At 52.9% G+C, this 14,751-nt stretch overlaps 1 protein-coding gene and 3 pseudogenes across 1 annotated transcript; 2 read left to right on the top strand and 2 right to left on the bottom strand.

Annotated features, from left to right (window-relative positions):
- Positions 1 to 2,741: 2,741 nt before the first annotated feature.
- LOC134417356 (feather keratin 2-like) lies at positions 2,742 to 4,557 on the bottom strand. The gene is made up of 3 exons (XM_063154550.1): positions 4,542 to 4,557; positions 3,286 to 3,393; positions 2,742 to 3,100 (listed from the first exon to the last, which is right to left on the bottom strand). Exons 1-3 carry the CDS (start codon positions 4,555 to 4,557, stop codon positions 2,742 to 2,744), a joined length of 483 nt encoding a protein of 160 aa, XP_063010620.1.
- Positions 4,558 to 5,165: 608 nt separating this feature from the next.
- Positions 5,166 to 5,842, top strand: LOC134431028 (feather keratin B-4-like; annotated as a pseudogene).
- Positions 5,843 to 8,750: 2,908 nt separating this feature from the next.
- On the bottom strand, positions 8,751 to 9,814 carry LOC134417298 (feather keratin B-4-like; annotated as a pseudogene).
- A 516-nt stretch (positions 9,815 to 10,330) lies between these two features.
- Positions 10,331 to 11,848, top strand: LOC134417242 (feather keratin B-4-like; annotated as a pseudogene).
- The last annotated feature ends 2,903 nt before the right edge of the window (positions 11,849 to 14,751 follow it).

Genomic DNA, 14,751 nt, shown 5'->3' with positions numbered 1-14,751 from the left:
TCATCCCGTGGCCCTGGTGTGCTGTGGCTTTGTGGGTGTGTTGTAAAGAGTTGTCCCCAGTTTCTCTCAGCCTTGTCAGGCCGGGCTGAGCTTTGCAGCTGTTCCAAGTATCTGGTGCTGTGTCGGGATCTCTGGTTTATCAGAGTGACCCCAAGAAAAGTTCGAAAGTCTCTTTTCCCAGCTTGGCGCTTGAAGAAGGAGTCAGGGCTCTTCGGTTCTCGGTCTCAAGGTTGTTTATTGTATCTTATTGATAAAAAATTTTCTCCTGCCCTGCCAAGGTCTGCCCAAGAGGGTAGTTCCAGGCACTCTGCCTACCCCTGAGGTGGTGTTATGTCTTTATGTTATGCCTTTATACTAAAAACTCCATATACAATATTTACAATTACTTTCCAATACCTATCACCTATGTTAGACAGTGAGCTCCTACTCTAAACCAATCTCTAAGTGCCAACATCACAGCAGAAGATGGAGGCCAAGAAGAAGAAGAAGGAGAAAGGCTGGACATGCCCAGTTCCCTCCATCCTGCCTCCTGAACCCTCATACCAGAAACCCCAAAATCTACTTTTTCACTCCCTGATAACTTCACTATCATTCTACTGAAACTCTTGTGGATTGCTGGTCTTCATATAAGGTTGGTAATTTGCTCCACAGGTCATAATCAAAACCAAAGGTGTTTTGGGCTCCCTGCCAGGGCTTCTGAGCCCCCTGGCAGGGGTCCTGGCCATCCTGGGCTGCCAGAGGAACGTTCTGGGTTCCCACAGTGATGCCCCTTCCATCACATTCCCTCTTTCTCTGCATTTCCCCAGTCTGGAAACTCTGACATTAAACCTTGTCTTTGATGTTGGTTGTGCTCTTCCATTGCCCCTCTTGATTTCAGAGTTTTGATATCCAGGGCATTTTGGGTCCCAACTTGGGCTGAGGTGTGAGGACACTTCTCTGGTCAGTATCTGGTGGTCAGAATGAGGTTTTGGAGTTTGCCCAGGGTTGTTGGAGGCGAGCTCAGTGGCCTGAGAAGGCTCTGAAGGGCATGGCCCTGAGGCTTGTGGTTAGTGTCCCAAAGTCCAGATGGCAGCAAATCCCCAGGATCCAAAAATTGGATCCTTTTTGGCCAACACTGAAAACCTGAGTGGTCCTGGGCATCTGCTGGAGCTCAGCAAGGACAGGAGCCAAGCCCTGATTCTTGGTGAGGGGAGTCATCCCAAATGGGATAAAAGGTCCGAGTCTCAGTTGGAACAATTGTTTTCTTCTCCAGAAAAGCCTTTGTGGTTGTGGTGGAGGAGAAATGGACCAGGAGATGTCCCTGTAGCATTTTGGGAGCAGGGACCTCAAGTGTCCAGGATCTGGAATGCTGACCAAGCAGGGAGAGGTGACTTTTGCTGTCTGTTTATCACTGATGGGGTCACATGTGAAGGGTTGTGGGCAGTCCTGGCCACCCCAGTGTGAAAATGAAGTCAATTTAGTGAATCAAAACCATTTCAGAGCCAGAAATGCTCTAAAGGAGGATTTTTCCTAGAGGAGAGGCTGAGAGCTGAGACTCCCAGCCATCCGTGTGTGCAAATCTCTGAGGGCAGAGGATGAAGCTGAGGGAGCTCTGCTGTTCTCTGCAGGGCACACGTGGAGGACAAGAGGGAAACGGGAAAAGAGAAAACATGTGTCACAGACATCTTTTATGAAAAATCCTTTCCTGAGGATTTTTCCTCATGAGAAGCTGGGAGGCCTCAGGAACAAAATGTAAACAATGGTTATCTGCTGCTGTAGAATGCAACAGGTGGATCTGTGATTGGTCCATGTTGGATGTTTCTAATTAATGGCCAATCACAGTCAGCTGGCTCAGACAGAAAGTCCGAGACACAAACCTTTGTTATTATTCTTTCTTTTTCTATTCTTAGCCAGCCTTCTGATGAAATCCTTTCTTCTATTCTTTCAGTATAGTTTTAATATAATATATATAATAAAAAAATAAATCAAGCCTTCTGAAACATGGAGTCAGATCCTCATCTCTTCCATCATCCTAAGACCCCTGTGAACACTGTCACAAACATGGAATTCTGTGGGAAAAGCACGGGTTTTTCAGTGCGAGGTTGGTCACGGAGGGGAAGAGGAGGTGGAGACGGCTGGGAAATCAAAACATGAACTGTCCATGGTGCTGGGAAACTCTGCTCCCGCTGGGCCTGCGTGAGCTGCAGGGAATGAAGCGCTTGCACTCCAGAGCTCCTGCCCAAGTGAAAAATTTTATGAGTGTTTGTTCAGAGGGCTTGGGGGTCCTGCTGGGAAGAGAGTTTGTGTGCTGGCAGAAAGAAAGTTTGGCAGAAGAGCATTAATGTGTCAAAGCCTTTGGTATAGAAAGTGTTTAGATTGTAAAATATTTTGAAGGTTCCCCCTTTCCCTGCTTCTTGTGCAGGTCTTGTTTGTTACTGGAGGCGATGGCTCTGTTAAATATTGCTGACGTATTTCCTAGAGAAAAATCTTGTGCCCCTTTTCCTGTCACCAAAGTCCTGCTGAACCCTGGCACTGTGCTGGGTGAGGGTGTGAGACCACTGGGATTCAAAAAGGAAGAGGAGACATCTCAGGTTTTGCTGCAGAAAAACTTTATTGAGGCAAAAGAACAAAGAGACAAGAAAATGAAATGGAAGGGATCCAGAGTGAGCTGCAAGCAGGGCAACCATCAGCCGAGGTGCTTTGCTTGCAGGAGCTGTGGCCAGACCCAGAGCTGGTGGTGTCAGGGGTGGTGCTGAGGGCCCTTAGCAGATGTTGCCATAGCCCCTTCTGCCATAGCAGCCCAGGCCTCCCAGCCCATAGCCAAATCCACGGCCATAGCCAAGGCCGTAGCCAAAGCCACCAAATCCGCCAGAGATGGGCTGTCCCTGCACACTGAGCTCAGTGCCCACGGCAGCCGAGGAGGTGGATCCGACGGCGGTGTTCTGGGGGAAGGAGGTCATGATGGGTCCTGGCAGGGTGACCAGCACGGGAGAAGGCTGGATAACAACTCGGGAATCCTGGCATTGCAGGGCACAGGGCTCGTTGCAGCTGTTGGCCAGCGGGGTGGGTCCGCAGGGACTGCAGCGGTTGTAGCAGGCCATGGGTGTGATGTGGAGGGTGTCTGAAAAAGCAGGAGGTAATGCAGGGTGGGGGTGAGGGTTGCAGGGGGCAGTGATGGAGTGTGGAAGCTGTTGTGGGGCTGTGGGGAGGCATGAAGGCTGCAGAGGCTGGGGCTGAGCGTGCTGGAAGGGAGGGGCCAGGGATGCAGGAGGCAGGAGGGTCAGGGGATTGAGGCTCACCTGGTTCTTGGAAGAAGCAGGAGCAGATGGAGTCTGGAGAAGTGTGTGAGGGAGAGAGGCTCTTGGATGGCTTTTATGCTGGTCCTGGATGGGTGGGACAGCCTTGTCCCATGGCCTTGGGGCAATTTTGAGGCATCAGGTCTTGGCTGGCCCAGCCTGGTGAGTCATGAGGTGGGGAGTGTTTTCCTTCATGCAGTTCTGCAATTCCATGTCCTGCTCTCGAGGCCATGTCTATCTGACCTTGGAGGCAGCTTTTTGTCAGGAGTTGGTATTTGGGAGGATTTGATTGTTCAGTGTTTGTCAAGGAAGGCTGAATAAACAACCACAGCCCTGGAGATTTGCAATGTCATCACTGAGGCCATTTTGTGGTGTAACTCGCGTGCTGTGGTTTGTTTGTGCCTTGTGAAGACTGGGACTCTGTTCTGTGCATCTGGGTTTCCATCAGTCATTGTGTTGCAGCCAGCAATGCTGAGGGAGCTGCTGAGGAACTCCTGGGGACGTCACTCTGCAAAATCTTGGAAGATCCCAATGCCTGGGAGTGTTTCCTGATGGATGATAGAGAGCTCCTGGCCTTGTGTCTTCAGTGGGGTCAAGGGAGAGGATCTGGGAAACGTGAGGCTGTTCAGGCTGGATTTGTCACAGTGTTATGGTCCATTTGGCTTTCCTAATTTCAAACAACAACCTAATCTGTCATTTAAAATGTATTTCTTGACCTCTGTCAGAAATTTAAGAAATGAACAACAAACGGGGCCCATCCCTTTGTTCCCAGGCTGCTCTGTGACATCCATTTATTCCGCATTCAAGCCGTAAGGTTTCACAATTTATATCCTCTGAGTCTTGGTATTATGTTCCTCTTAGCAAATAACCATTAATTACTAACAGATGGTCAACAACCTCCTCTTTCCTTCTCTGCCATCATTTGGGCATTTCTTTGTGGAAATCTTACATTCCGTGTCCTTCTTTTAAGGCTGTGTCCATCTCACCTTGGCAGCAGCCTTTCAGTGAGCCTTTCAGAGATGAAATTTGGGTGTTGTGGGTGCAGAATGAAGGCGTGACCAGAGTTTTGGAGAACTGAGGCCACATTGCAGCTCTGGCTTGCCGTGGTCTGTGGGTGTGCTGTGGGAAGTTCCCCCAGCCTCTCTCAGCCCTGACAAGCTGCTCTGGTCTTTGCTGCTGTTCCAAGTACCTGGTGTTGCCCCTTCCACCCCATTCCCTCTCTCCACGCAATTTCCCCATCTGTCAAACCCTGACTGGAGACATTACCTTTATCATCAGTCATGCTCTGAGGGTGTCTTGCTGTCCCTCTTGTCTGGGAGTTTTACAGGAATGGAAGGATTTGATATTCAGGGGTTTTGTGACCATTACCTGACTGATTGTGGAGGAGCAAGATCAGTCTCTGAACAATGTCTGATTGACAGAAAGAGAGTTTGGAAATTGTACTGGGTTTTTTGGAAGCGACTACTGCACAAACCTCAACAACCCGGGCAAGTCCAGGCGTCCAGTGTGGGGGCCGGAGAAGGATCTGAATGGCAGGCCACAGAAGGTTGAGGTCTGGGATTTCCTTTAAAACGGACAGAAACTGAGAGAGCTGGGAGTTCTTTCAGGCAGGAGGCCAGAATGCAAATGGGACATGTTCCCAACATGCCATGGAATGACCTCGGATGACACCCGAGTTCTCCTCAGCTTTGGCTGAACCTTCTACGTGCCCTGACACGCGCCACCAACAGCCACACACTGGTCTCTAATTGTGGCAGTTCAGAGGAGCCGCCAAGGTCAGATGGACAGAGCCCCAAGGGAAGGACGTGAAACTGCAGAACTCCAGGAAGGAGAACACTCCCCACCTCAGGACTCACCAGGCTGGACCAGGCAAGAGCTGCTGCCTCAAAAATGCCCCAAGGCCATGGGACAAGGCTGTCCCGCCCCTCCAGGACCAGCATAAAAGCCGGCCCAGGGTCTCTCTCCCTCACACACTTCTCCAGACTCCATCTGCTCCTGCTTCTTCCAAGAACCAGGTAAGCCTCAAGCCCCTGACCCTCCTCCTGCTTCTCCCCTGGCCCCTCTCGCAGGAGTGCAGCACACTCTGCCCCAGCAGCCCTCACACCTCCCCACAACAGCCCCACAACAGCCTCCACACTCCATCACTCCTCGGGCATCCCCACACTCCTCTACCCTGCCTCACCCTCCTCTCTCTTCCAGGCACCCTCCACACCACACCCATGGCCTGCAACAGCCTCTGCAGTCCCTGCGGACCCACCCCGCTGGCCAACAGCTGCAACGAGCCCTGTGCCCTGCAATGCCAGGATTCCCGAGTTGTTATCCAGCCTTCTCCTGTGCTGGTCACCCTGCCAGGACCCATCATGACCTCCTTCCCCCAGAACACCGCCGTCGGATCCACCTCCTCGGCTGCCGTGGGCACTGAGCTCAGTGTGCAGGGACAGCCCATCTCTGGCGGATTTGGTGGCTTTGGTGGCCTTGGCTACGGCCTTGGCTATGGCCGTGGATTTGGCTATGGGCTGGGAGGCCTGGGCTGCTATGGCAGAAGGGGCTATGGCAACATCTGCTAAGGGCCCTCAGCACCACCCCTGACACCAACCACCCACTCCCTGGAACACATTTCAGGCATTGAGGACACTTTTCTGTGCCACAGCTCTAAAATCGGCTCAGCAATTTCAATTCCAGTGATGCCTTAAGGTGTCTCCTGCTCTCAGGGCACCAAGCAAGGCAGTAGCCAAGGGGCCAGCCTTGGCTGCCTGCAAATATGGTCCATCTGCATCCTCCTCATCTCCCACTCTCTTCCAGCTCTATCCTGTCTCTTCTTCTGCAAATCCGTTTTCCGAGGCTGGGGACCACTGGGAACCTTCACCATGCGGCTGCTTCTTCTAAGGAGCAGGAAGGCCTTGATGGTCTGGCCAAACCTACTGTAATCCACGGACCTTGGCTGATGGTCGCCCTATTTGTCCCTCAGACCAGCTCCTTTCTACTGGCTGCTCATGACCTCTCTCTCTTCTTTTGCCTCAATAAAATTCTCTTGCCTTGCAAACTGAGACGTCTCCTCGAAATTCTTTCTGCAAAGGAGTGCCAACAACACTTGGCGCAAATCCGTGTCTCCACAAGTCATTTGTGGAGGATGAAAATTGCACCAGCAACTCTCTTGGAATTGGTTCTGCACTTCCACGACCCACTGGGACACACTGACACCCTTTGTGTCCATCACAGAGAAGGATTTCACTTGCTTAATCACAGCGTGGATACACCAATGCAGGTCTATCCTTGATTATGGCACAAGCCCCTCATGGATGCTGAGTTCATTTTGGCTGGGCATCAGTTGCTCCAGACCCTCATCACCTGCCAGCCCCATTTACACATACGCTCAAGCCGCTTCATGTTTTCCTTATTTTCAGGTCCCAGAGTTGAACACACAACTCCAGTCTACCCCAACCAGGGCCGAGGGGCAGAATTCCCCCCCTCACCTTCTGCCCATGACGTGGACATGAGCCCAGGACTCCAGGGAGTTTCTGGTCAGCTCATTCACACGGTGGGGCAGGTCCAGTTCTTCATCCACCAACACCCCAAGGCTTTCTCCTCTGGGCTGCTCTCAATCCACTCATTGTCCAGTCTACAGCCTTGTTTGGAATTGCTCCAAACCACATACAGGACCTTGCACTTGGCCTTGTTCTGCTTCGTGAAACTGACAATATCCTACATTCCCAACCTGTTCCAGTCCCTCTGAATGCCATCCATTCCCTCCAGACAACCAACCCCACTACTCAGCTTGGAGTGCTCCCTGCTTTTCTGATCATCCCCCTAAATTCCAGTATCCTGATTTCTGACAATGATTCAAAATTATAACAATCACAACATGAGTCTGTGTGGGTCACCACTCACCCCTGTTCTCCTCACAGGGACGTGGAGCCATTGACCACAACTCTCTGAGTGAGACCGTCCCGCCCTTTCCTTCTCCACCAAATGGTCCAACATCCACATCTCTCCAGCACAGAGACAAGGATGTTTTCTGGCACAGGAACAAAGGACTTGCACAAGTCCAGGTGCAGGATACTGGCACCTCTTCCCTCATCCACCAATTTTGGGGTGAATACCAAATCAACAAAGCTGCTGACAAGGCCAGATGGGCACGACCTCGAGAGGAGGACATGGAATTGCAGAGCTGTGAGAAGCAAAGCATTCCCAACCTCGTGACTCACCAGGCTGTGCCAGGCAAGAGCAGCTGGCCTCAAAAATGCCCCAATGTCATCGGCAATGGCTGGCCCAAACTTCCAGCCATGGATCATCCTTGAGGCCATGCCCTGGGTATCCCTCACCTGACACTTGTCTTCCTTGTTCCCAGTAACCCAGAGATTTACAGAGCTCTCCGAAATCATCAGAGCAGAGCAGGGGCAGATTCTGCTGCACCTGGCCTGGAGCAATCCCAACCATGCTGGATAAAGGCTGGGTGATGAGGGGATTGAACCCAAGGAGGAGCACTTGGGGTGCTAGTGGATGAGGTATTGGACATGCCTGGCCATGTGAACGCACCGAACAGAAACCCCTCTGTGTCCTGGGCTCATCCCCAGAGCGTGGGCAGCAGGTGAGGGGGGGATTCTGCTCCTCTGCTCCACTCTGGTGAGACTGGAGATGGGAGTTCAGATCTGGGACGTGGAAACGAGGAAGACATGGACGTGCTCAGCCAGAGCTGCAGAATGTCCTGGAAGACAAAGTCAGGAGGGAGCAACTGGTGTCCAGAAAAATTGCACACAGCACCCACGAGGGGCATGTGCCAGAGGCAGGGATAGCCCTGCATTGGTGTGTCCAGGTTTGAGTTTCAAACTAGCTGAAGGGTTCATGTGATAGTACACTGGAAATGCAAATTGTGTCAGTGAGTACTGGAACTGTAGAAATAACACCTAAGAGTGATCTTAGTGCACTTTTTCACCCACCCCAGGGGCCTCTACAAGCCTGGCTTAGGGCTGAGTGAGCCTGGAAGAAGCTTGGGAGAAGAAAGAAGGAGTCATCTGAGGTATTGATGCAAGAAATCTTTATTGAGGTAGCAGAGTGAAAACTCAGGAGCAGCCAGTGGAAGGGAACTGGTCTGAGGTGCAAGCAGGCCGAGCATCAGCCAAGGCCCCTTCCTTTGGCAAGGCCTGGCCAGAGCACCGAGGCCTTCCTGGCCTGCAATGGCAGCAGCCCAGCAGAGGTGCCCGATGGTCTCTGGCTTGGGAGAAGGGGTTTGTCCAGAGGGGAATGGACAGAGCAGAAGGGTCCTTGGCGAGCAGGGAGCAGGAGAAGAGCTGGAGGCAGATGGGCCATGTTTGGGGGCAGCCCAGGCTGTGCCCTTGGCTGCTGCCTTGCTTGGTGCCCTGAGAGCAGGAGATGGAAGTGCTGAGTCCGTTTGAGAATCTTGTCCCAGAGATGTGTCCTCAGTGCCTGAGATGAGTACCAGGGAGTGGAGGGAGTCAGGGGTGGTGCTGAGGGCCCTTAGCAGATGTTGCCATAGCCCCTTCTGCCATAGCAGCCCAGGCCTCCCAGCCCATAGCCAAACCCACGGCCATAGCCAAGGCCATAGCCAAAGCCACCAAAGCCACCAAATCCGCCAGAGATGGGCTGTCCCTGCACACTGAGCTCAGTGCCCACGGCAGCTGAGGAGGTGGATCCAACGGCGGTGCTCTGGGGGAAGGAGGTCATGATGGGTCCTGGCAGGGTGACCAGCACAGGAGAAGGCTGGATAACAACTCGGGAATCCTGGCATTGCAGGGCACAGGGCTCGTTGCAGCTGTTGGCCAGCGGGGTGGGTCCGCAGGGACTGCAGAGGCTGTTGCAGGCCATGGGTGTGGTGTGGAGGGTGCCTGGAAGAGAGGGAGGGGAGGAAGGGGAGGGATGAGAGTTGCAAGGGGCAGTGATGGAGTGTGGAGGCTGTAGTGGGGCTGTGGGGAGGCGTGAGGGCTGCCAAGGCTGGGGCTGAGGGTGCTAGAAGAGAGGACCAAAGGGGGGAGAGGCAGGAGGGTCAGGGGCTCGAGACTCACCTGGTTCTTGGAAGAAGCAGGAGCGGATGGAGTCTGGAGAAGTGTGTGAGGGAGAGAGACCCTGGGCCGGCTTTTATGCTGGTCCTGGATGGGCGGGACAGCCTTGTCCCATGGCCTTGGGGCAATTTTGAGGCAGCAGCTCTTGCCTGGCCCAGCCTGGTGAGTCCTGAGGTGGGGAGTGTTCTCCTTCCTGGAGTTCTGCAGTTTCACGTCCTTCCCTTGGGGCTCTGTCCATCTGACCTTGGCGGCTCCTCTGAACTGCCACAATTAGAGACCAGTGTGTGGCTGTTGGTGCCGCGTGTCAGGGCATGTAGAAGGTTCAGCCAAAGCTGAGGAGAACTCGGGTGTCATCCGTGGTCATTCCATGGCATGTTGGGAACATGTCCCATTTGCATTCTTGCCTCCTGCCTGAAAGAACTCCCGGATCTCTCAGCTTCTGCCTGTTTTAAGGACATGCCAAGCCTCAACCTTCTGTGGTCTGCCATTCAGATCCTTCTCAGGCCCCCACACCTGACCCATGGACTTGCCCTGGATTGTTGAGGATCGTACAATACTCGCCTCCAAAAACCCTGGACAATTTCCAAACTCTCTTTCTGACAATCAGACAATGTCCAGTGAAGTGATCTTGCTCCTCCACACTCAGCCCAAGTAAAGATCTCAAAACCCCTGAATATCAAATCCTTCCATCCCTGTAAAACTTCCAGACAAGAGGGACAGCAAGACACCCTCAGAGCATGACTGATGGTGAAGGTGAAGTCTCCAGTCAGGCTTTGACAGCTGGGGAAATTGCGTGGAGAGAGGGAATGGGGTGGAAGGGGCAGCACCGGGTACTTGGAACAGCAGCAAAGACCAGAGCAGCTTGTCAGGGCTGAGAGAGGTTGGGTGAACTTCCCACAACACACCCACAGACCACGGCAAGCCAGAGCTGCAGGGTAGCCTCAGTTCTCCAAAGCATTGGTCGTGTCTTCATCCTGCACCCACAACACTCCAATTTCATTTCCAAAAGGCTCACTGAAAGGCTGCTGCCAAGGCGAGATGGACACGGCCTCAAGAGAAGGATGTGAAAATGTGAGAATTCCTCAAAGAAATGCCCAAATAATGGCAGAGAAGGAAAGAGGAGGTGGTTGACCATCTGTTAGTAATTAATGGTTATTTGCTAAGAGGAACATAATACCAAGACTCAGAGGATATAAATTGTGAAACCTTATGGCTTGAATGCGGAATAAATGAATTGACGTCACAGAGATGGCTGGGAACAAAGGGATGGGCCCCGTTTGTTGTTTATTTCTTAAATTTCTGACCGAGGTAAAAAAAAAAATTGAAATGACAGATTAGTTTGTTGCTTAAATTTAGGAAATCCAACTGGACCATAACACTGTGACAAATACAGACAGAATACCTTCACATTTCCCAGCTCCGCTCCCTTGACCCCACTGAAGACACAAGGCCAGGAGCTCACTGTCATCCATCAGGAAACACTCCCAGGCATTGGGATCTTCCAAGATTTTGCAGAGTGACGTCCCCAGGAGTTCGTCAGCAGCTCCTTAAGCATTCCTGGCTGCAACACAATGACTGATGGAAACCCAGATGCACAGAACAGAGTCCCAGTCTTCACAAGGCACCCACAAACCACAGCACACGAGTTACACCACAAAATGGCCTCACTGATGACATTGCAAGTCTCCAGGGTTTTGGTTGTTTATTCAGCCTTCCTTGACAAACACTGAACAATCTAATCTCCCAAATACCAACTCCTGACAGAAAGCTGCCTCCAAGGTCAGATGGACATGGCCTCGAGAGCAGGACATGGATTTGCACAATTGCATGAAGGAAAACACTCCCCACCTCATGACTCACAAGGTTGGGCCAGGCAAGAGCTGCTGCCTCAAAATTGCCCCAAGGCCACGGGACAAGGTTGTCCCGCCCCTCCAAGACCAACATAAAAGCCGGCCCAGAGCCTCTCTCCCTCACACACTTCTCCAGATTCCATCTACTCCTGCTTCTTCCAAGAACCAGGTGAGCCTCAATCCCCTGACCCTCCTGCTCCTGCACACCTGACTCCTCTCTTCCAGCACGCTCAGCACCACCCCCAGCAGCCCTCACACCTCCCCACAGCCCCACAACAGCCTCCATGCTCTATCACTGCCCCTTGCACCCCACATTCCTGCCCTTCCTCACCCCCTTTCTCTTCCAGGCACCCTCCACACCACACCCATGGCCTGCAACAGCCTCTGCAGTCCCTGCGGACCCACCCCGCTGGCCAACAGCTGCAACGAGCCCTGTGCCCTGCAATGCCAGGATTCCCGAGTTGTTATCCAGCCTTCTCCCGTGCTGGTCACCCTGCCAGGACCCATCATGACCTCCTTCCCCCAGAACACCGCCGTCGGATCCACCTCCTCGGCTGCCGTGGGCACCGAGCTCAGTGTGCAGGGACAGCCCATCTCTGGTGGATTTGGTGGTTTTGGCTACGGCCTTGGCTATGGCCGTGGATCTGGCTACGGGCTGGGAGGCCTGGGCTGCTATGGCAGGAGGGGCTATGGCAACATCTGCTAAGGGCCCTCAGCACCACCCCTGACTCCCTCCACTCCATGGAACTCATCTCAGGCATTGAGGACACATCCCTGGGACAAGATTCTCACACGCGCTCAGCACTTCCAGCTCCTGCTCTCAGGGCACCAAGAAAGGCAGCAGCCAAGGGGCAAGCTTGCTCTGCCCCCAAACATGGCCCATCTGCCTCCTGCTCTTCTCCTGCTCCCTGCTCGCCAAAGACCCTTCTGCTCTGTCCATTCCCCTCTGGACAAACCCCTTCTCCCAAGCCAGAGACCATCAGGCACCTCTGCTGGGCTGCTGCCATTGCAGGGCAGGAAGGCCTCGGTGCTCTGGCCAGGCCTTGCCAAAGGAAGGGGCCTTGGCTGATGCTCGGCCTGCTTGCACCTCAGACCAGTTCCCTTCCACTGGCTGCTCCTGAGTTTTCACTCTGCTACCTCAATAAAGATTTCTTGCATCAATACCTCAGATGACTCCTTCTTTCTTCTCCCAAGCTTCTTCCAGGCTCACTCAGCACTAAGCCAGGCTTGTAGAGGCCCCTGGGGTGGGTGAAAAAGTGCACCAAGATCACTCTTAGGTGTTATTTCTGCATTTCCATTACTCACTGACATATTTTGCTCTTCCGTTGCATTATCTCATGAAACTTTCAGCTATTGAAACACAAACCTGGACACACCACTGCAGGTCTATCCCTGCCTCTGGCACATGCCCCTCGTGGGTGCTGTGTGCAATTTTTCTAGACACCAGTTGCTCCAGCCTGTCATTGTCTCCCAGGGCAATCTCCAGCTCTGGCTGAGCACGTCCATGTCTTCCTCATTTCCAGGTCCCAGATCTGATCTCCCATCTCCAGTCTCACCAGAGTGGAGCAGAGGAGCAGAATCCCCCCCTCACCTGCTGCCCACACTCTGGGGATGAGCCCAGGACACAGAGGGGTTTCTGTTTGGTGCGTTCACATGGCCAGGCATGTCCAATACCTCATCCACCATCACCCCAAGTGCTCCTCCTTGGGTTCAATCCCCTCATCACCCAGCCTTTATCCAGCATGGTTGGGATTGCTCCAGGCCAGGTGCAGCAGATTCTGCCCCTGCTCTGCGCTGATGATTTTGGAGAGCTCTGTAAATCTCTGGGTTACTGGGAACAAGGAAGACAAGTGTCAGGTGAGGGATACCCAGGGCATGGCCTCAAGGATGATCCATGGCTGGAAGTTTGGGCCAGCCATTGCCGATGACATTGGGGCATTTTTGAGGCCGGCTGCTCTTGCCGGGCACAGCCTGGTGAGTCATGAGATTGGGAACACTTTGCTTCCCAGACCTCTGCAGTTCCATGGTCCTCCTCTCAAGGCCGTGCCCATCTGGCCTTGTCAGCAGCTTTGATGATTTGGTATTCACTCCAAAATTGGTGGATGAGGGAAGAGGTGCCAGTATCCTGCACCTGGACTTGTGCAAGTCCTTTGTTCCTGTGCCAGACAACATCCTTGTTTCTGTGCTGGAGAGATGTGGATGTTGGTTGGACCATTTGGTGGAGAAGGAAAGGGCGGGACGGTCTCACTCAGAGAGTTGTGGTCAATGGCTCCATGACCCTGTGAGGAGAACAGGGATGAGTGGTGACCCACAGAGATTCATGTTGGGATTGTTATAATTTTGAATCATTGTCAGAAATCAGGGCCCTGGGATTTAGTGGGATGATCAGGAAAAGCAAGGACCACTCCAAACTGAGTAGTGGGTTTGGGTGTCTGGAGGGAATGGATGGCATTCAGAGGGACTGGAACAGGTTGGGAATGTAGGATATTGTCAGTTTCACGAAGCAGAACAAGGCCAAGTGCAAGGTCCTGTATGTGGTTTGGAGCAATTCCAAACAAGGCTGTAGACTGGACAATGAGTGGATTGAGAGCAGCCCAGAGGAGAAAGCCTTGGGGTGTTGGTGGATGAAGAAGTGCCCCTGCCCCACCATGTGAATGAGCTGAACAGAAACTCCCTGGAGTCCTGGGCTCATGTCCACGTCATGGGCAGAAGGTGAGGGGGGGAATTCTGCTCCTCGTCCCTGGTTGGGGTAGACTGGAGTTGTGTGTTCAACTGTGGGACCTGAAAATAAGGAAAACATGAAGCGGCTTGAGCGTATGTGTAAATGGGGCTGGAAGGTGATGAGGGTCTGGAACAACTGATGTCCAGCCAAAATGAACTCAGCACCCATGAGGGGCTTGTGCCATAATCAAGGATAGACCTGCATTGGTGTATCCACGCTGTGATTAAGCAAGTGAAATCCTTCTCTGTGATGGACACAAAGGGTGTCAGTGTGTCCCAGTGGGTTGTGGAAGTGCAGAACCAATTCCAAGAGAGTTGCTGGTGCAATTTTCATCCTCCACAAATGACTTGTGGAGACATGGATTTGCGCCAAGTGTCGTTGGCACTCCTTTGCAGAAAGAATTTCGAGGAGACTTCTCAGGTTGCAAGGCAAGAGAATTTTATTGAGGCAAAAGAATAGTGACAAGTCAGGAGCAGCCAGTAGAAGGGAGGAGATCTGAGGGACAAGTTGGGCGACCATCAGCCAAGTCCTTTTATTTCCACAGGTGTGTCCAGAGCATCAAAACCTTCCGGCTCAGCAGGCAAAGCAGCTGGATGGTGAAGGTTCCCCATGGTGTCCAGCTTGGGAGAAGGGATTTGCAGAAGAGGAGGCAGGATACAGCTGAAAGGAAGTGGGAGATGAGCAGGAGGCAGATTGGCCATGTTTACATGCAGTCCAGGCTGGCCCCTTGGCTGCTGCCTTGCCCTGAGAGCAGGTGATGCCTTAAGGCATCACTGGAAAGAGAATTGCTGAGCCCATTTGAGAGGCTTGGCCTGAGATGCATCCTCAATGCCTGAGATGAGTTCCAGGGAGTGGCTGGTTGGTGTCAGGGGTGGTGCTGAGGGCCC

This window comes from Melospiza melodia, chromosome 1 (genome assembly GCF_035770615.1).
Source record: "Melospiza melodia melodia isolate bMelMel2 chromosome 1, bMelMel2.pri, whole genome shotgun sequence".
Classification (NCBI taxonomy): Eukaryota; Metazoa; Chordata; class Aves; order Passeriformes; family Passerellidae; genus Melospiza; species Melospiza melodia.
The sequence above is the reverse complement of the archived record's forward strand: the minus strand, read 5'-3'. Positions and strand labels throughout refer to the sequence as shown.